This window comes from Tursiops truncatus, chromosome 4 (genome assembly GCF_011762595.2).
Source record: "Tursiops truncatus isolate mTurTru1 chromosome 4, mTurTru1.mat.Y, whole genome shotgun sequence".
In the NCBI taxonomy this organism is placed as follows: Eukaryota; Metazoa; Chordata; class Mammalia; order Artiodactyla; family Delphinidae; genus Tursiops; species Tursiops truncatus.
This window is the reverse complement of record NC_047037.1, coordinates 49,743,337-49,766,190: the sequence shown is the minus strand read 5'-3', so window position 1 is coordinate 49,766,190 and position 22,854 is coordinate 49,743,337. Positions and strand designations below refer to the sequence as shown.

Sequence of the window (22,854 nt, the reverse complement as noted above, 5' to 3'; positions counted from 1 at the left end):
AACCTTCCAGAAAAAAGAATTCAGAATAATGATAGTGAAGATGATCCAGGACCTCGGAAAAAGAACGGAGGCAAAGATCAAGAAGATGTCAGAAGTGTTTAACAAAGACCTAGAAGAATTAAAGAACAAACAAACAGAGATGAACAATACAATAACTAAAATGAAAAATACACTAGAAGGAATGAATAGCAGAATAACTGAGGCAGAAGAACGGATAAATGACCTGGAAGACAGAATGGTGGAATTCACTGCTGTGGAACAGAATAAAGAAAAAAGAATGAAAAGAAATGAAGACAGCCTAAGAGACCTCTGGGACCACATTAAACACACCAACATTCGCGTCTATAATGTGTCCCAGAAGGAGAAAAGAGAAAGGACCTGAGAAAATATTTGAAGAGATTATAGTCAAAAACATCCCTAACATGGGAAAGCAAATAGCCACCCAAGTCCAGGAAGCACAGAGAGTCCCACACAGGATAAACCCATGGAGAAACATGCCAGACACAAAGTATAATCAAACTGACAAAAATTAAAGACAAAGAAAAATTATTAAAAGCAACAAGGGAAAAATGACAAATAACATACAAGGGAACTCCCATAAGGTTAACAGCTGATTTCTCAGCAGAAACTCTACAAGCCAGAAGGAAGTAGCATGACATATTTAAAGTGATGAAAGGGAAGAACCTACAACCAAGATTACTCTACCCAGCAAGGATCTCATTCAGATTCAACGGAGAAATCAAAAGCTTTACAGACAAGCAAAAGCTAAGAGAATTCAGCACCACCAGACCAGCTCTACAGCAAATGCTAAAGGAACTTCTCTAAGTGGGAAACACAAGAGAAGAAAAGGACCTACAAAAACAAACCCAAAACAATTAAGAAAATGGTAATAGGAACATACATATCAATAATTACCTTAAACGTGAATGGATTAAATGTTCCAACCAAAAATAAGACCCATAGATGTGCTGTCTACAAGAGACCCACTTCAGACCTGGGGACACATACAGACTGAAAGTGAGGGGATGGAAAAGATATTCCATGCAAATGGAAATCAAAAGAAAGCGGGAGTAGCAATACTCATATCAGATAAAATAGACTTTAAAATAAAGAATGTTACAAGAGACAAGGAAGGACACGACATAATGATCAAGGGATCAATCCAAGAAGAAGATACAACAATTATAAATATATACACACCCAACATAGGAGTACCTCAATACATAAGGCAACTGCTAACAGCTACAAAAGAGGAAATCAACAGTAACACAATAACAGTGGGGGAATTTAACACCTCACTTATACCAATGGACAGATCATCAAGATAGAAAATTAATAAGGAAACTCAAGCTTTAAATGACACAACAGACCAGGATAGATTTAATTTATATTTATAGGACATTCCATCCGAAAACAACAAAACACACTTTCTTTTCAAGTGCACACAAAACATTCTCCAGGACAGATCACATCTTGGGTCACAAATGAAGCCTCGGTAAATTTAAGAAAACTGAAGTCATATCAAGCATCTTTTCTGACCACAATGCTGTGAGATTAGAAATAAATTACAGGGGAAAAAAACGTAAAAAACACAAACACATGGAGGCTAAACAATATGTTACTAAATAACCAAGAAATCACTGAAGAAATCAAAGAGGAAATAAAAATACTTAGAGACAAATGACAATGAAAACACGATGATCTAAAACCTATGGGATGCAGCAAAAGTAGTTCTAAGAGGGAAGTTTATAGCAATACAATCCTACCTCAAGAAACAAGAAAAATCTCAAATAAACAATCTAACGTTACACCTAAAGGAACTAGAGAAAGAAGAACAAACAAAACCCAAAGTTAGCAGAGGGAAAGAAATCATAAAGATCAGAGAAGAAATAAATAAACAAGAAACAAAGAAAACAATAACAAAGATCAATAAAACTAAAAGCTGGTTCTTTGAGAAGATAAACAAAATGGATAAACCTTTAGCTGGACTCATCAAGAAAAAGAGGGAGAGGACTCAAATCAATAAAATTAGAAATGAAAAAGGAGAAGTTACAACAGACACCACAGAAATACAAAGCATCCTGAGCGACTACTACAAGCAACTCTATGCCAATAAAATGGACAACCTGGAAGAAATGGACAAATTCTTAGAAAGGTATAACCTTCAAAGGCTGAAACAGGAAGAAACAGAAAATATGAACAGAACAATCACAAGTAATGAAATTGAAACTATGATTAAAAATCTTCCAACGAACAAAAGTCCAGGACCAGATGGCTTCACAGGTGAATGCCATCAAACATTTAGAGAAAAGCTAACACCCATCCTTCTCGAACTCTTCCAAAAAATCGCAGAGGAAGGAGCACTCCCAAACTCATTCTACAAGGCCACCATCACCCTGATACCAAAACCAGACAAAGATACTACAAAAAAAGAAAATTACAGACCAATATCACTGATGAATATAGATGCAAAAGTCCTCAACAAAATACTAGCAAACAGAATCCAACAACACATTAAAAGGATCATACACCATGATCAAGTGGGATTTATCCCAGGGACGCAAGGAATCTTCAGTATATGCAAATCAATGTGATACACCATATTAACAAATTGAAGAATAAAAACCATATGATCATCTCAATAGATGAAGAAAAACCTTCTGACAAAATTCAACATCAATTTATGATAAAAACTCTCCAGAGGGCTTCCCTGGTGGTGCAGTGGTTGGGAGTCCGCCTGCTGATTCAGGGGACGTGGGTTCGTGCCCTGGTCCGGGAGGATCCTACATGTTGTGAAGCGGCTAGGCCTGTGGGCCGTGGCCGCTGGGCCTGCACGTCCAGGGCCTGTGCTCCGCGGCGGGAGGGGCCACAGCGGTGAGAGGCCCGCGTACCACAGGAAAAAAAAAAAAAACTCTCCAGAAAGTGGTCATTGAGGGAACCTACCTCAACATAATAAAGGGTGTCTACGACAAACCCACAGCAAACATCATTCTCAATGGTGAAAAACTGAAAGCATTTCCTCTAAGATCAGGAACAAGACAAGGATGGCCACTCTTGCCACTATTATTCTACACAGTTCTGGAAGTTTTAGCCACGGCAATCAGAGAAGAAAAAGGAATAAAAGGAATCCAAATTGAAAAAGAAGAAGTAAAACTGTCACTGTTTGCAGATGACATGATACTATACATAGAAAATCCTAACGATGCCACCAGAAAACTACTAGAGCTAATCAATAAATCTGGTAAAGTAGCAGGATACAAAATTAATGCACAGAAATCTCTTGCATCCCTATACACTAACAAGGAAAGATCAGAAAGAAATTAACGAAACAATCCCATTCACCACTGCAACAAAAAGAATAAAATACCTAGGAATAAACCTACTTAAGGGGGTAAAAGACCTGTACTAAGGAAATTATACGACACTGGTGAAAGAAATCAAAGATGACACAAACAGATGGAGAGATATACCATGTTCGTGGATTGGAAGAATGAATATTGTGAAAATGACTATACTACACAAAGCAATCTACAGGTTCAATGCAATCCCTATAAAATTACCAATGGCATATTTTATAGAACTAGAACAAAAAACCTTAAAATTTGTATGGAGACACAAAAGACCCCAAATAGCCAAAGCAATCTTGAGGGGAAAAAAGGGAGGTGTAGGAATCAGACTCCCTGACTTCAGACTATACTACAAAGCTACAGTAATCAAGACAATATGGTACTGGCACAGAAACAGAAATACAGATCAACAGAAGAGGATAGAAAGCCCAGAGATAAACCCACACAGCTATGGTCAACTAATCTATGACAAAGGAGGTAAGGATATACAATGGAGAAAAGACAGTCTCTTCAATAAACGGTGCTGGGAAAACTGGACAGCTACATGTAAAAGAATGAAATTAGAACACTCCCTAATACCATATACAAAAATAAACCCAAAATGGATTAAAGACCTAAATGTAAGACCGGACACTATAAAACGCTTAGAAGTAAACATAGGAAGAACACTCTTTGACATAAATCACAGCAAGATCTTTTTTGACTCACCCCCTAGAGTAACGGAAATAAAAACAAAAATAAACAACTGGGACGTAATGAAACTTAAAAGCTTTTGCACAGCAAAGGAAACTAAAGGAAACTCAGAATGGAAGAAAATATTTGCAAACAAATCAACGGACAAAGGATTAATCTCCAAAATACATACATAGCTCATGCAGCTCAGTATAAAAAAAAACAAACAACCCAATCAAGAAATGGGCAGAAGACCTAAATAGACATTTCTCCAAAGAAGACATACAGCTGGCCAAGAGGCACATGAAACCTGCTCAATATCACTATTTATTAGAGAAATGCAAATCAAAACCACAATGAGGTATTACCTCACACCGGTTAGAATGGGTATCATCAGAAACTCTACAAACAACAAATGCTGGAGAGGGTGTGGAGAAAAGGGAACCCTCTTGCACTGTTGGTGGGAATGTAAATTGATACAGCCACTATGGAGAACAGTATGGAAATTCCTTAAAAAACTAAAAATAGAATTACCGTATGACCTAGCAATCCCACTACTGGGCATATACGCTGAGAAAACCGTAATTCAAAAAGATATACATACAACAATGTTCATTGCAGCACTATTTACAAGAGCCAGACATGGAAGCAACCTAAATATCCATCAACAGATGACTAGATAAAGAAGGTGTGGCACATATGTACAATTGAATATTACTCAGCCATAAAAAGGAACGAAATTGAGTTATTTGTAGTCAGGTGGATGGACCTAGAATCTATCATACACAGTGAAGTCAGAAAGAGAAAAACAAATACCGTTGGCTAATACATATATATGACATTTAAAAAAGTGGTACTGATAAACCTAGTGGCAGGGCAGTAATAAAGATGCAGACGTGGAGAACGGAGTTGAGGGTACAGGGGTGAAGGGGAAGCTTGGATGAAGTGAGAGAGTAGCACTGACATATATACACTACCAAATGTAAAATGGATGGCTAGTGGGAAGCGGCCGCATAGCACAGGGAGATCAGCTTGGTGCTTTGTGACGACCTAGAGGGGTGGGATAGGGAGGGGAGGGGGAGGGAGGCTCAAGAGGGAGGGGATATGGGGATATATGTATACATATAGCTGATTTACTTTGTTGTACAGTAGAAACTAACACAACATTGTAAAGCATTTATACTCAAATAAAGATGTGGAAAAAACAAAAAGACACATGCACCCCGATGTTCACTGCAGCACTATTTACGATAGCCAGGTCATGGAAGCAACCTAAATGCCCATCAACAGACGAATGGATAAAGAAGATGTGGTGCATATATACAATGGAATATTACTCAGCCATAAAAAGGAACGAAATTGGGTCATTTGTAGAGACGTGGATGGACCTAGAGACTGTCATACAGAGTGAAGTAAGTCAGAAAGAGAAAAGCAAATATATAAATTCATATATGTGGAATCTAGAAAAATCGTACAAATGAACAGGTATGCAAGCCAGAAATAGACACAGATGTAGAGAACAAACATATGGACACCAAGGGGGGAAAGCGGCGGGGGGTGGTGGTGGTGGTGGTGGTATGAATTGTGAGATTGGGATTGACATGTATACACTGATGTGTATAAAATAGATAACTAATGAGAACCTGCTGTATAAAAAAGTAAAGAGATCAGGATCAAAGAGATGGAGAATCTTCCATCTCTCTGGCCAGCAGAGCACTAGACCAAGTAACCGCTGGTGGTGCCTTAGGCTCTTTATGTGTGGTGTCACACAAGTGTCAAATATGTCACAAGGGTGGGATCCCCGATGTGTTAGGAGGCAGTCTTGGATCCGAGGCCTCTAGATGGTAACTACCTCATGGTCCTGTGTCTTTTGGGGAATCCATTAATTATTCCTTTTATCTGCCCAGAAGTTTAAGGTGTTCATAAGATACATAAAAAGAATTAATGAGCAAGTATTCTCAAGTTTACCCTTTGTAAGAGGCGTTGAAAAGATACAAAGGGCAACACAACAGATAGGACAGTAAATAAAGGGCAGACTGTGACATTTAAAATTTTTTTAAAAGTTATTGTCAACTCATGGATGAGCAGAAAATTAATAAAGTAAACCTTTAGTAAAGCAGTGACAATGAACATTAAAAGAGAAAAAAGGAAACACGTGTTAACAATGTCTAATGGAGAACATTTACAGGACTACCTATATGGTGTTACATTTTCTGGTTTGTTGTTAAATCGACCATTTCAAAGAATGGTTAAACTATTATCTCAGCTTCACAAGTTATACAAATCTTTTTGTTTGTACAGACGGTGTGAAAAGTTCAATAAGTTTGGGCTAAAGCTAATTCACTCAAAATCCAAAAGTTTTGATTCAAATAGGAAAAGATGGTTGCAACAGAGTTCATCTAAACAAAACAATAGCTAAGCAGATATACACTTTATGACTGAATGTAAAAACCTTGCTCTTTTATGTATTGCTTTAAACATAGTTTTAAACACTTGTGCAGCTAATAAGATATTATAATCTAAACACCCCCCTACTTTCCTTACTTTTGTTACCAAGAAAATTGTGGCATGGATTCTCTGTGATTGACCAAAGTTAAAACAGTCAACTGATGGGCAGAACCAGAGTAGACCTCAAGCTGCCTAATAATTAACATATGCTCTTCCTGCTAGGCTACCGTGCCTCTACTCCACCACAGAGGGAACGTGTGGTGTGAATTAACCTTTGGAAAGTGTAATAAAGGGTGTGTGCTTGATGGTTGCAATTTTATTACATAATCTTGATACATACATATATAATTGAAGAAAGGAGAATTTGTTGTTGTTCACCCTATTAGATAAAATGAGAATTTCTGATCAAATTAAAAATTAAATAAAATGAAAGTTTAAATTAAAATGAAAATTTAAACGATATTATGGATCACATTCAGATTTAAAAATCTGCCTGTTTGCAGATGGATGTATGGATGTATCTTTGAGTAATCAGATGAGCTCTGTAAACACTTAGATGATACTTTCGTTCTCGCAGGTCTGTGGTTGGCTGGGTCTCTCCCTGAGATCAGCTAGCCCTGCCTTCCAGAGCAGTCACGGTAGAGAGTTCAGACTCGGTAGCAAACTATGTGAGTTGTTTTGGAAAACTGCATTAGCTCTTGCTAGAGATAATTTTGATATTTGCATTACTTACTTCAAAACGTATTGCCTTTTAGGTCCAAACTTGAAACATGGGAAGGACTTTATTTAGTCATACTGGCTGAACATATAGTTTACATGGAAGGTCTATAATAACTGATATACCCATGGTAAAAAATTATTGCTTTATAGAAAAAAATATTATATATTAAACCACGCATTCCAACGGATCTTAGGAGACTACGTAAAATAAAAATTACTTCGCAAAAATAATTTTTAAATTCTGTTCAGGGTATCATCTACTTTTCTATTACCAGAAGCACATCTGTGGACTCCCAATCTCTATGCTCTCAAGTGTAGGACATCAAGGAATGGCCGATGAGCAAAGGTACTGACACTTTTAGTTAGGCAAGTGCTGTTAACCAAACACTTTTAGAAAGGAGCATATTATTTATTTTAGCAATCTGAATTCCCCAATACTCACCTCACATGATAATCGGTTGCTGGCCTAAGATCTTTCAGGTTACATTCTAATTCTTCTCCGCTGCAAAGAAAAATCATTTCTTAGTCAATGATACCAGTTTCAAAAATAAAACAGGTTTTGGATTTGGGTCTCATAGTCAGGTACCAATAGCGATTCAAGAACTATTATTTCTACTTCCACCTTAAGTCAGAAATAAACTCTCCTGCTTGGTATTATCATTTTTCTGGACTAGCACATGAGATTCCTTGAAATAGTGTCATTCTGGACCTGGAAAACGGCAAGGCTAACTTATGAATAAAATTCCAAAATATCTTACCACTTCTTCAAAATGACTACATAAAAATAAGTAAATAAGGAAGCAAGCTGAACAGAAAGATACCCAGATAAACATAAGTGTAAATAACAGCACCAGCTGTCAGCTGAAGGTGGCTCCCAGACTTGTCCTGGCAAGAACCCCAATAGCTTCAACTTCTCAACTCTCTTCAAGAAACCTCAATCTGCTTCCCTCACATATCAATACTAATAAACAGCTCTCTTACAGATGCATGCCGATAAATAGCTCTCTTACACAAAATAAAACCATTTATTTGACCAGAAGCTGCAGAAGAACCTTGACTTAATCATGAGGAAACCACCAACATTCCAGAAAATACGTAATGTTCCCATTAAAAAAATTTTTAAAGGTGAGAGGGGTGTGTGTGGGCATAACTGTATTCTTCACAAATGTCAGTATCTACCCAGCCACAAAAAAGAATGAAATTCTGCCATGTGTAACAACACGGATGGACCTGGAGGGTATTGTGCTTAGTGAAATAAGTCAGACAAAGACAAACACTGTATGCTATCACTTATATGTGGTATCTGAAAAATAAAACAGACAAATGAATATAACAAAACAGAAACAGTCTCACAGATATAGAGAACAAACTAGTGGGTACCAGTGGGGAGAGCGAACTGGGGAGGGGCAAGATATGGGTAGGGGATTGAGAAGTACAAACTACTATGTATAAAGTAAATAAGCTATAAGGATGTAATGCACAGCACAGGGAGTACAGCCAATATTTTATAATAACTTTATTTATATTTTTTAATTAATTAATTAATTTTTGACGGCGTTGGGTCTTTGTTGCTGCACGCGGGCTTCCTCTAGTTGCAGCAAGTGGGGGCTACTCTTCGTTGCGGGGCGCAGGTTCTCACTGCGGTGGCTTCTCTTGTTGAGGAGCATGGGCTCTAGGCGCGCGGGCTTCAGTAGCTGTAGCACGCGGGCTCAGTAGTTGTGGCATGTGGGCTCTAGAGCGCAGGCTCAGCGGCCATGGCACACGGGCTTAGCTGCTCCGCGGCATGTGGGATCTTCCCGGACCGGGGTTCAAACCCGTGTCCCCTGCATTGGCAGGCGGATTCTTAACTAGTGCGCCACCAGGGAAAGCCTACGATAACTTTAAATGGAGTGTAATCTATAAAAATTTTGAATCCCTATGTAGCATACCTGAAACTAATACTGTATGTCAACTATACTTCAAATAAATAAATAAGATTTAAAAAAAAAAGCATTGGATAATTCCCAAACGATTTAATCACAGTGAGGCCGCCAAACACTGTTGCCTCCCAGTGTGCTGGAAGAGGAAGTACATAGAACTACCTTGATGAACGCCTCCCACAAATGTTAAACCTGCATCTGATCAAGCTCCAGAACTAACTGTCCATTTATAAGAAATATGGGGGAGGAAGATTAAGTTAAAGGATACCACAAATTCAGATTGGTAACAAAAGTGATTCACTTTTTGCAACTGATCAAGAATTTTTAAAAAGATGGGAGATACACCTGAAAACTATAATGTATGCCAACTATATGTCAATAAAAATTTTTTAAATTAAAATTTAAAATATAAAGTAGCTATTCCATTTCCAAAAAGGGAGACTATTCTAGATTTAAATAGATTTATGAGACCTAACAATCCCAGGCAATGAGTAAACTTCATTTGGAGTCCCAGAAGAAGAAATCAATATTAAAACACATTTTTGAGACAATTGGGAAAATCTGAATATGACCAAGGTATGAAATGATGCCAGGTATTATTGTCAGTTTTCCTAGATGTTAATGACATTGCAGTTATGTAGAAAAAATCTTATGTTGATCCATATTGAACTATGTAGGAGTAACTGATGTGTTATCTGTGAGTTGCTACCAAATGCTACAATAACAACAACAACAACAACAACAATAGTAATAAAGGGGATATGATGCAAATGTGGCAAGATCTTAATAATTGTTAAATCTGAGTGATGGTTATCTGGGGGTTCATTGTAGAATTTTCTCTATGTTTCTGTATGTTTGCAATTTAGCCATAATTTTTAAAAAATTTTAAACTTATTGCCCTGCTAGTGATATTTAACACTTTTGTTTTTGAAAAAGTATGTATACATGTCAGTTTTCATTATTAAAGCAGAAGATTGGGGAAAAAAAAGTCAGTGTCATAAAGGACAATGAAATACTGTGGAAGTGTTCCAAATTAAAGAAGGCTACAGAGACATGACAACTAACTGCTGTATCTGACCCTAGAATGGATCTTGTCCTACAAGGGGAAGAAAAATGCTACCACAGACATTATTTCATCAACTGACGAAACTGGAATGTGGATGACAGATTGGATAAAAGTATGGTATTGATGTAAAGTCATGAAGTAATGGCATTGTAGCTATTTAAAAAAATATCTTAGGAAACACACTTCAGTATTTAGCAGTAAAGGACCATGATGTATAAAACTAATAGGAAAAAATACAGATTAAGAGGAGAGAAAAGGCAAGAGAGAAAATCAAATAGTAAAGCAAATAGGGTAAAAAGTTAATAATATGTGAATCTGGGTAAAGCATAAAATAAAGAGATAAAAAATAAAGAGATAAAAAATAAAGAGATATTCCTTGATCTCTTTATTTTTGCAACATTTATAAGTTTGAAATTATTCAAATAAAAATACTTTTTTAAAGTTGCAAACTGGAGGCCAATGTCCACACCCTGCATGTGCAGTTCTGTTGTTTGACTTGCAGTTTATCTTTGAAGTTTTTTGAATTTGCTGAATCAGTTTAACATTAGGAAGGTTTACATAATAATTCAGATTTTTAGCATTTCCTTTAAAAAAAATTCCAAGGAATCAGCAAATCTAGGCCTACATTCCCTTATGCAACAACCTACTTTAGGTGACTGGCAGCTGCTCCTTTATCGATGAAGACAGGAGTGTTCCCGTTCACCATTCACCTCATTCCCAAGCTTCGTACTTTCTCACTTATGTTACCTGCCTGCCTCACTGGGCACTTGGGACTCTAGCTCCTGCCACCAATGACCATCATGCATTGACAGAATCTAACTGCTTCTTGGTGGGCTGGGGGAAATGGTGCTCTATATTTTGCTAAGGTCACTACCAATTCTGACTTTTCAAAATAGAACCCAATGGTTGTGAGCCAGAGCAAGGGGTTAGGACTACATTCTAAGCACAGTGATAAAGCACTGCAGTGTTCTCACAGGGGGGAGGCTTGTCCTGACTTCTGTTTTTGCAGCGTGGAGGCTGGATGGGAGGAGAGCAAGAGTGGATGCTGGAGGAGCCTGAGGAGACTCTTGTAGGAGTCCAGGAAGAGAGGACAGAGCCCTACGTGGCGGCAACAGGAGAGAGTGACTAAAGGGCTTCCCTCTGTCTGTCTCTCTTTCCCCCTTTTCTTTGTCCAGAAAAAGACAAGTCCCTGGAGCAAGTTAAGAATTAGAAATGGGGCTAGGGAGATGCGAGGTCTGCAGCAGGGAAACAGAAGAGAAAAGCAGCTTCTCTGGCAGAAGAAGAGGTGGGCTTTGTGTGACCATGTGACACTGGGTTTGGGCAGTAGTTCCCAGGGCCAGTCACAGAGAGGTCAAACAAGTAGTTAGAACAAGATGGCCTCTGATTTCCTACTCTGCAAATCTGAGCAGTGCCAGCAACTACAAAAGAGAAAAGATTTGACCCTAAAAATTTTTTATCACATCTAGAACACAGCTATAAATCACTTAAATGGTTAATATCTGGGAGTCCATAAAGTGGAAGGGGATAATCCCTTATTCGGTGTGCTAAACTTTTGACGATTTAAGATAGCCTCCGAATGAAAAGCTTTACTGCACACTGGAAAACTACTGTAGAGGATAAGAAGGAGGGTGAAATGGAAACCACATCGTAGAATTTTGAAAAACAAGACTAGCACAAGGTCTGAGCCTAAAAAGAGGTGATCATAGAAGTGCATGATATACGTAAAAACTAAGAGGCATGCTCACTTTTTGCTCTGACAACATTAATGGAAACTTTTCTTTAGTACTACACTGGCAAGCTAACATAACCAAGTGACATATTTGACCGACACCAAATAGCCGTATAAAAGTCATTTCTGATTAGCAATTACCCTGGACAAAGTTAACTCCTGACATTACAATTATCACTAATTCTTAAAAAGAACTATTTAAAGGAAAATTTGCAAAGCCATTAAATTTTTCCTTTGTTTTTTATTCTCCTTAGTAACAGCAATTTCACGGTTTGGCAGCTGAGAAAAACACATGGAAATATACGCTACCTGTAAATTATCTTGTATTTTCCATCTCGTCCTTTGTCTGACAGACCAACCTCGTAGCTGTAGGGGAAGGAAAGACCACTGTGGGGTCCACACGAAAGTCCAACAGGGGGAGCCCAGGACAACACAACCGTTCTTGCCTGAATATTAGAAACCTGAGGAAGAAAAACATGAATCAGACACTACACTTCTCCCCAGAACATTTTGTGATTATTAGTAGTAGCATTAAAATGGCTCAGATTTAACTCAAGAAAAACGAATTTATTTTAATTTACAAATTTATTTTAATTACCAAAAAGAACCCACCCATCCTATATGGCATTCTTTTGTCAAAGTCCTGATGTCCAAACTATAGCTCCTAAAACATCTGTCCTTATTATGCAAACTTATGTCCAAGTCTGATGCAATTCACACTTGGTCCTCCAGAAAGTAAAAATAATATCACGTTTGAGAATTTTTCTAAAGGTAAAAAGTTGAACATGATATTTCAATAATCTCCATGATGGCCATCGTATTATGTGGAAGGAACCCACATCCACAGGTACTTTCCAGCGGCCTCCAAGCTTTGCTTGATGTCGAACTCTTCTGCAAAGCCAAGACCTTTCAAACCACGCTCCCCGAAGTCCTGCAGGTTCCTGGGAAAACCCAGTATGGGGGTGGGGGGTGGGGGGTGGAAACGGAACCATGGCCCAGGCTGACAGACGGCAGAAATATGTGTGGAGATGTTTCACCTCTCTAGGCTCTGCTTTTATCTTTTGCTTTAGTCTCCGCTCAAGGCTTCATTTGAACAAAGGAGTCTGGGACTCTCAACGCCCCAACTTTTCTCTCTTACTTAGGGCTTCTCTGAAGCACGTTCTTACACTATCTCCCAGGCATCCTCGGCAGGACTGAGCCCCAGCTGCCCGCAGCTGTAACCTGCTCATTAACAGACCCTGCACTGGCTTCTCCTCTGCAATCTCATGTCTCTACTCTAACCGTGCTTCCTGGGGCACCTCCCCACTTACACCATTTGCCTTCCAATCTTTGTTTCAGAGTCTGTTTCTGGAGAAACCTAATCTAATGCACAGTCTAATTCTTTAAAATAAATCTGTCAATGCATTTTAATGTTCTAATTTTCTAAAGTTTATTTTGTTGCTCTCTAGATATTGGTCTGGATAACATTAAAACAAAATGAGAGTTAAAACATACATTAAAGCTTAACGTTCATACAAGACTTTATAGCTGTAGATTAGAGTAGGCTGTGGATGGAGATGTCTAAACTACTAAGTATCTTTTTTTCTTCTATTTTTGTCACTATCTGATCTAAATAAAGGGTATTAAAATATAAGATAATTTAAAAGCATGAATAATAAATATGGAAATGAATAGAGTTTCCCTTTTCAGTCTATCACGCATTCCATTTTGAGCAGAGGTCCCTCCATATCATCTCTGTTCCAAATAGATACAGCATCATTATATATTTAACCAATTATTTAGTCAAACTCCTACTCATCCTTCAAGACCCTAGGCTGGCCTCACTACCCCCAAGTAGCCTTCCCTGAAATATCCTATCATCTCTCTGTTCCACAGCACCTTGCTGCTATCTCTACTCATTGCTAATCATGTTAATAGCATTTGCCTACCTTCCCCACTGGACCGTGGGACTCCCTAAGGAGAAGGCCTAAGTCATACTCAACTGTGAGTAGTGGCTGCTTAGTAAATGTTGAATGAAAAATAAATATCAAAGGGAGTAAGACAGTCTGAGTTTCTGATACAGGTAACACAGTGGATGGCAGACCAGCATTAAACATCTTTAAAAAAAAAACCTGGAGAGACACTGTTACAGAATTGAACTCGACCCTTCTTGCTATGTCTCCAGACTAGCAGCTACTCTTCTGCCTACTCCTCCTGTGACGGCTGTGACCCGCCCTTCAGGATGCCGTCCTCTCTCACGCCCCTGAGACTTAGCTCTGGACTTTCCCACTTTCCTGCCTTTAACAAACTTCCTTTAGACCCAGTTCAAATGTTGCCTTTGCTTATTCATTTAATCATCATAGCTTAACTTGTGAGGGGCTGTGGACACAAAGATGATTAAGGTATGACCTCTGCCTGATGAAGAGATGCATGAGGGGCCTCACGGCAGATACACTGAGCACAGAGGGGCCCATGGCAGCTTGAGGCCAATTCAGGAAAAGTTTCTGTACGGTGCTGCCTGACTCCCTGCTCAGGATCAGCAACTGTTTTCTTTGTGCTCCAACCACATTGAGCGGGCACCTATATTTGACACTCATTTCATTATCCTCTGCTTTACCTGGTTATCTGTGTGTTGTTCCCCTGATTAGATTTTAAGGCAGCGTTTCTACCACATACACCATTGTATTTGCTGAATTCCTTCACACACCATTAATGAGTAATCTTGAGATACTGGATATTATATTTGATTTTTAACTTAAAACAAGATATTTTGCTATGAAGAGTTCAGTTTATAATTTAAAAAGATGCTGATTAGTTAGGTACAGAGGAACACTCAACTGAGGTGGTAAGTGGCCCAATTCCAAGAGCACAGTATGTAGTAACACTGATTCCATGAATGGTGGTGTGAAATTAACACCACTTCTCAAAATAGCTCAGTCAAATGCTAGCACTTTAGATACTGAACAGGTATCCATAAATTCACATCCTTTTAAACTCTACTTTTTTCATCAGCTATTAAGAATTTACTCCTAAGAGTTCTTATCACAAGAAGAAAATTTTTTCTTTTTTTCTTTCTTTATATTGCATCTATATGAGATGACGGATGTTAGCTGCACCTGTCGTGATAATCATTTTATGATATACGTAAATCAAACCAAAAAAGAAAAGAATTTACTGTCTTTCCTTTAGGACTTGGTTAAATTATTACTTAACTCAACAGTGATGTACAACACCTGAAGCATCAACTAAAATAACGCTCACCTTTCCCCGAGGTTCCCTGAGCAAGCCTTAGGAAGGCCAACTGTCATGTGAACACAGACCTCTGTGCAAGTGCATCCTTCCCATCAGCCAGCCTATCAGAAGTGCACCTGGAGAACTCAGCATCATTTTCAAAGGACGGCGGCTTCCGGGAATTCTTTCCTGGATCTGAGCAGCCTGCCTCCTAGACTACTACCAGAGTTGAGAGGCCCGTTCCCTCCTGTGCTCCCCCCTCCCTCCCTCTCACTGACTCCTGGGCCTCAGGTTTCCTTTCTTCAGGCATTGGAATCCTGAGAGAAAGAGTGCTTTGTCTCTGTTAGAACTTGGAACTCACTCCCACTCCAAGGTTGATGCCAGGAAATTACACGGTGCCTTTCAAGAGAGTGTCATGTAAAGGGGAATCCTCAGCAGTAGATGCCTTTACTCCAAGCATCCAGGGAGGTGATAACTTTAATGAGAGATTCAGAACTCTGGGAACTAGGCTGGGTTCAAGCCTACTGCAGAGCAACAGCATTCGTACACAAGCTTCACCTTCATTCATTCAGTCTCTCTCTCTCTGGTGAAACTTTCTCACCAGCGGTGACCACTGAACTGAAATGGGGCACGGCTAACCTGATCATCACAATGATTGTCATGGCTGTGATCCAAAAAAGGAAGTTTAGAAGCCATAAAACTAACTGACTTGCTGATGCTTAACGATTCTACCATAAACAGAAATCAATCTCCTTTGTAATGGTGATAAAAGTAGTGATTTTTAGTTACAAAGTTATTGGACAAGATCCAACGTGACATTTGTTTCAGCACTAGTGATATAAGCGTCTGCTGTGAAGGTTACTAGTGTTAAGTCTGCATAGAAATTACTTAAACTGCTTTGAAGTATCTCTGAAGGACTCATAAAACCATCTACTTCTAAACGATTACACACTGATTAGAAGTCATTTTTGTCTAAGTATTGATTAAATATAGATTTGAACTTGAGAACAGCTGCTAGTTAAAAGCATATACATATGCGTACACATATTCGCAAATAATAAGACCGCATTATCTTGTACCTATTTCGTATGTAATCCTTAGCTCTCTTTCTCCTTTCCCCTTTCTCTCCTGTTCATCCCCAGTATGTTAATACTATTCTGTGAAATTTTACTTTCTTAGTTTTCAGACTATCTTATATGCAAATGATATTCATTATTTGGATCAAAAACACCATTTACTCTCATAAAGTTACTAAATTGTTACTCTCGTGTTCAAAAATATTTCTATGTAAGTTAGTAGCTTCTAAATTTGGTCTGTCTTTGGATTTAACTATGTGGGAGGTCTGCTGATCCAATTTAGGGAGTATGTTAAGAAAATATTACCATAGAAATATTGGCTTCACTTCTGAAGTACCCATCATGAAAAATAATAACATAAAGGAAAATTTAAAAGGAAAAGGTCAAAGAGATCATTACTCCAAGAAATGGATGCTCAAATCCAGGAATTTCAGACTCATCTGTTACTAAAATTCCTTTAGTGCTAAGAACCTCAAATCTGTTTCCAGATCTACTGCTGTTTACGTTTCAACGGATTGCTTCCTGCAGGGACAGTTGTTCTTCTTTTAGGTCAGTTTACTCACTTCTGGAACCAACAAATCAATTGTTTCTACAAGCTGAACATTAGCGGATAGAAACAATGCAGAACCACAATTCCAAGTTACATTTATTTACATCCTGAAAATAAACAGCCCAGTATGTGGGAGACTTCATCTAGCACCACCATCAGAGCAGATTAAACCACGTTAGGTTGGAGCTGGCTGGTACTAGCAGAGGTTAATCCGTAAACCACTTAGAATCATATCAGCTTAGTTCTGTGGTACAGCAGTGGCTGTATGAGCACAGTCCCCAAGACACCTAATTGTTACAGTCTCGGGACAAAAACCTTGTATATTTGTACCCTGTTTTATTTAATGGCTAAGTATTTGGATATTTATAGTATCTGGGTTTCTGAAGAGTAAATGACTTGCTTAATTCAGGGTGCCCAAAGTTCTAGAAAGATGACTGGAATCTACAAGTCCTCAGTAATGTTTCTAACACCTAAAACAAACCATCCGTAAAACCTTGAAGAAAAATATATGTGTTTTATTTGGAGGTGTTACCAGGTGCAGCTGAAAAAAAAAAAAATTTAGAACAGCAATCCTTCAGACAATTGTGTGCCGAACTTTCTGCAGCTGTTTCTTTTCCTAGAAGGTGAACAGCCCCTCCTTCCCATTTCAGAGTATAGCAGGGAGTTTCACTTTTGCCTAATGATATGCTAAAAACTCTAGGAAAATACTCCATTCCAAGGACTCTATAAATAGCATACAATTTACTTTTCAGATAGTCCCACATGGTATTTATTATCCGACCTTTCAAAGGTAAGGAAACTGCGGCTCAGGGTCACAGAGCCAGTTAATGGCCACGCTGGGCTCCAACTCACAGGACCCTCCTCTGCGTGCTGCTGCCTCGCACTCTGGCTCCCAGCCGTGCCCACATCCCACCAGGCTGGCTGAGCCTCGTGTGATGCTGGCCAGCCGTCAGGTATCTGTCTCACCTGGCAGAACCTCACTACAGCCACTGCAGGCTGCCACACATTTATTTACCAAGTACATGTTAAGGGTTCACAACGTGCCAAGGGCAGTGCTAGGTACTAGGAGCACAAAGATAAATAAGGCACAACCACGAGTAAGAGTTTCAGGCAGAGGGGGGAGGAGAGGAAAGAAGGGAGAATAATGGTGTGAAGAACTAACAGGGCTGGGGAGGATGGGTGGACTGTCATCCAGCAGAGAAGGTTTTTGTGGGGACCAGGGGTTGGTATGGTGGGCAGAGTAACGACCACCCCCAAGATGTCCGCATCCTAGTCCCTGGAACCTACAAGGTAAAAAGAGACTCTGCAGATGTGAGTAAGTGAAGGATCTTGTGAAGTAGGGACTACCCTGGATTACCCGGGTGGGCCTGATGTAGTAACAAGTATGAGTAACGGGTCTTTGTAAGCAAAAGAGGGAGGCAGGAAAGTCAGAGAAGGAGATACGAGAATGGAAGGGGTCATGGGCCAAGGAATGCAGGTAGCCTCTAGAAGCTGGAAAGGGCGAGAAAACAGATTTGCCCCCAGAGTCTCCAGAAAGGAATGTAGCCCAGCCGATACCTGGATTTTAGCCAAGTGAGACTCATTTTGGACTTTCTGACCTCTCAGGTGACAATCTGACTATATTACACCTAACATCATGACTATTTATACAAAACCCTGTCTACCCTGCTCTAAAACCTGTAAAGAGTTAAGCATTTAATAAATGCTGAATCAGGAGGAAAGGACCAATACATATTAATGTTGCTTTTATCTTTCTAGAGCCACATGATCCTCAGAAACAGACTTTATGACTTCTGCAGTAAAGAAATGATCAGGTATAACTCAAGAAAAACACCGTGTGTGTGTACACGGGACAGAGACCAGATGATGGAGTTGTCTGACTACATCCCGGATAGTCAACTAACCTGCTGCTCTGCCTTCTCACGCTGACTATGACTTCCGTGTGTCCCTCATGGGCTCTTCTTTCTGCTGCACTGTAAATGTAAGCCTGTTTCGTGATTCTGCCCTCAAGCCTTCTCTAAGCTCTCCCTGTGCTCTACCCCATCCCCAAAGCTATCATACACTCCTACGATTCCAATGGTCACTCCGATGCACGTGCTCTCCCCAGGTATATCTTGTTGCCCTCTCTCCACGGCACTGATCTATCAGGCACATTCAACCACCCACTTATTCGTCTTCCTGGATACCCTGCTAGTAAAACAAATTCCACATGTCTAAGAATGGCACTGAAGATACCGAGAGGACACAGACACAAACCTATTCTAGAGGAACTCACAGATTACCGGGAAAGACACAAACACAAGTAAATGGAGTACAATGTATTAAATACACGCAGAGCACAGTGAAGCTGTGGTACCACATGTAGTACCAGTGGTACCAAATGCCGTGGGGAGTATCCCAGTTGATGGGACAGAAATCAGGGCAGCCTGCCCAGAGGAAGCAACTCCTGAAAGGCGTCATCTGAGCCTGAAAGCCCAGTTAACCCGTGACACCTGATAGGCTGTAATGCCTGACTGATTTCGCTCTAGAATGGCTTTAGTATCCATCCTCTCCTTGCCACATCTGATGCCACCGCCCTAACTCTGATTCCCACAGCCTCTCGCCAGCCCTACAATAACAGATGCCAGAGGCTTGTCTCCCTGGGTCCATGCCCTTCTCACTGCAATGCACCTGCTGGCTGTTTGATCCTCCTGAAAGTGCAGTCCTGATTATAAGAAACATAACTTCTTTGCTTATAAACTCTCAGTGGCAACCCACTCCTTACCGGATCAAGTGCAGACTCCCCAACCCAGCATCAAACACCCTACGCTTCTGCAAGTGCCCTACTGCGCCCGTAGTCCAGCAACACCTCATGGTTTTAGGTTTAGTCAAACTCAACTATGTGCCCCGAGGCATGTTTGGACCCTTCTGTTAAAAGGCCTCAGTATTTGAAACACATGAAGAATCAAGGTTTTCCAATTTAGCTAGAAAACACTCCAAAGAACTTTGGCTCTCTAAACTCAGATGAAAGCCTGAATCAACATTCTGAATTTTTCACTTGAATTTCAAAGCATCTGGCAAAATCAAACTTAAAACCTCACAATATCACTACTCCCACCAACATTTTTCCTTGCCATTATGCTTTGGACTTATTTTACTCAGCTAATATTTACGTACCTTTTTGAAATTTACCTGGAAAAATACTCTGAATTACTGAGGTTTTCAAAAATTATTATTATTACATTTACAAAGGTAAAGGGAAATTACCAAAAGAAAACTGTTCTGTAGCCTTAGCGGGTGGGGGAAGGGGTACTCCCGGAAATCGGGATGAATACCTAATTGCATCCCGAATATCTAAATGAAGAAGACATTTTGGTGGATGATGACTAAACAGAAGACTGCTGTTTTACATTTTCATGCTCCGTTAATAACAACACTATTTCACAGTTTGTGAGTAATCCGCAATGGAAAGGGGCCCTTTTGCTTACCTACTGTGTGGTAAAAGAAAAGCATGTTTGAAATACTTAAAAAAGCGCCATTTACGCTGAGAAATCCAGAAGACATACCTGTGGCTTCTCTATTCCCGAAAGAATGTCTTGCACCCTCTTTACTTCCAACTCATACTCTGCGTGGCAAAAAGAGGAAAAAATAAAAACAGTTAATGCCATTAGAAGTCAGTAAGGTTGTCAAGTTCCTTTCCCAAGCCTTTAACAAGGGTTATCATGAAGTCAGTTGCCTGTTACCATGAACTTTTGGTACCACAAACATGATAATGAAAATCAGGAATGAGGATGTCTTTGGGGTAGGGATTTCACTGTGGTTGTGTTAACTTGCCACTATTATTGGTTTACATAGTCACAACGCTGACCAGATTAACACTGAACTCTACCTAATAATTCAACAGGCAACAGGGAACAGAGAACCCTAAGGAGGAGACAGGGGAGACCAGTGCAACTGAGAGAAGCTGAGAGCAATGAAGAGATGAGGTTGAAGACAGAGGCCGGTTCATGAAGGGCTGTGAGTTCAGATTTTTTAATTCAAGTTTTATTCTAGGTTTGATGAGCAACCACTAGAGTGTTAAGTGGAGGGACTGACATACTATTGAGTTTGAAAAGATCTGTTTGGTGTCTGCATGAATAATGGATATATGGAAGCTAAGAGTGGCAGCAGAAAGACCAGTCAGCACATTGCTACACTGGCCCAGGTGAAGGATGGAGCTAGCCGGCCGGGGCCGGGGGTGGTAGTAAAGATGCTAAAAATAGGTCTGGTTTTGGAGGTATAGGTGCTGAAGGGTTGGATATGATGGACATGGACGAGGGAATGAGAAGAATCAAGGCTAATTCCTCGTTTGGGGCTTAATCAACTGAAAGGATGGTGGTGTTTTTTAATAAGATGCGGAGATGGGCAAGTTTTGGGGTGCAGCAAGAATTGTTTTTGAGATGAAACAGGAAAAGTACTTGGAGCAGGGAGCATGGGGTGGGAAGGATGTGTAAAAGTAGGATAAATTTAATCTGTTTTGCTAAAAGAAACGTTTGACTTTCACGACCTGCTTGATGGAATCTAATTTTGAGTCTACAGATTTATTTAACTGTTCAACCAGGTTATGAGCTATATACCTAGAGATACTATGACTACCAAGACATGTCCTTGACCTCAAGATATTTCAAGTCGGGGGGGGGGTGAGGGTGGGGGAAGGAATGGAAGCAAACAGGAGATTACAAAGTGACAGGCGCTGTGGTAAAGGCCCTCTAAGAGAGACCGCTCTAGAAGCTTCCTAGGAACCAACACCCAGCTGAGTCCTGTGGGCAAGCAGGCATTGGGAGGTGAAGGGGGAAGTGGACTAGGGGTGAGAGCAGGTTAGTAAGCCCAGCTCTTCACAGGCCTTTTATTCACAATGTTCAGGTCTAATTTCCAAGAATCCTACCTTAGCCCTCACCCCCTTGTCCCGGCTTCCCTCCCGTCATCGTCGTACCCTACTTAGCTCCTTCCCAGCAGTCATCAGAACTGGACATTAATTCTCCTGTCTAACTGTTCACTCGTTTATTATTTTTCTTTCCTACTAAAATGTAAGCTTCAGGAAGGCAGAGACACTAGAGGTCCAGAGCAGATACATTTTCTGTCAATAACCAGATAGTAAATATTTTAAATTTTGTGGGTCACGCAGAGGCCTCTGTCACACAGTCTTCTTTGTTCCTCTAGCCACTTAAAAGTGTAAGCCCCAGCTTAGTGGGTGAGGGACACAAAAAAGAGGCCACAGGGCAGGCTGCAGCTCCTGGCCCTGCTTTAGGACGTGCTCACCACTCAGCCCAGAGCGCCTCGCACAGTTCCTGCAGACTCACAGCTTGATACCTACTTGTTGACTCAGTCAATAAACCAAGCGTACGTAAAAAATAACAAGAACTTCTAGTTGGCTCCGCCCTGAACTTCAAAAGGATCGGTTCTTCGTTCTTCCCCACTGCATTCTGCTTAGTAGAAGCAGAATGTTTACTTTTATTTTGGTGAGAAAAAGAAAGGGGCTGGTGGCAATATCGTATTTTTTAAAACTGCAACTAAAAGAAAACTCACATTCAAAAGACTTAATGTCCCAAGCTCATTTATAATCATGTATTCGTGTTAAGATACAGATAACGGACTATACTTGTAAGTCAAAACATAGCCTCACATTTTCTGGGAACTCCTACTAAGTCAACTGTAAATACTGTGCATCTCAGAAGTTAGTTGTCAGTAAAAAACACATAAGCACAGTTGCAATAAATGAACTGGTTCACTTGTTAAAAACAATACTCTCTGAATCACTGGTTATTCCAGAGTTTGAAGCACCCGATGGTTTCAAACACTCACAGAGATACATTCAAACACTAGATACATTCAAACTGCTAGCTGAAGGAGGTCTTTATTGCCTTCTGCCACGACTGACATTTAAAGTGTCTCAGAAGGACAAGAAGCCAGACCCTATCCTTGAGGTAATAAAAGTTTAGACTAGAACAGAGATGATCGCCTATCCAACAAAGAAAGAAGAGAAGAATTGAAGAGCTCTCCAAAGGAAGAATCCTCCGGACCATTACCAGACATACGGCATGAAAGAAAGGGGAGTTAAAAAAAAAAAAAATTTGAAGACCTCCTCCCCACAGCCAGCTT

General features: G+C 39.9%; 1 protein-coding gene across 9 annotated transcripts in view; it reads right to left on the bottom strand.

Moving 5' to 3' along the window:
• Nucleotides 1-22,854, bottom strand: part of FNDC3B (fibronectin type III domain containing 3B) — a 358,227-nt gene that overhangs the window by 90,909 nt on the left and 244,464 nt on the right. For all 9 annotated transcript variants that reach the window (XM_033855478.2, XM_073803904.1, XM_019946223.3 and 6 more), the window contains 3 exons: nt 20,283-20,341; nt 12,211-12,362; nt 7,630-7,689 (listed from right to left, as the gene is read on the bottom strand). In XM_033855478.2, coding sequence (XP_033711369.1) covers nt 7,630-7,689; nt 12,211-12,362; nt 20,283-20,341 — 271 coding nt within the window. The remainder of the gene's footprint in view (nt 1-7,629; nt 7,690-12,210; nt 12,363-20,282; nt 20,342-22,854) is intronic.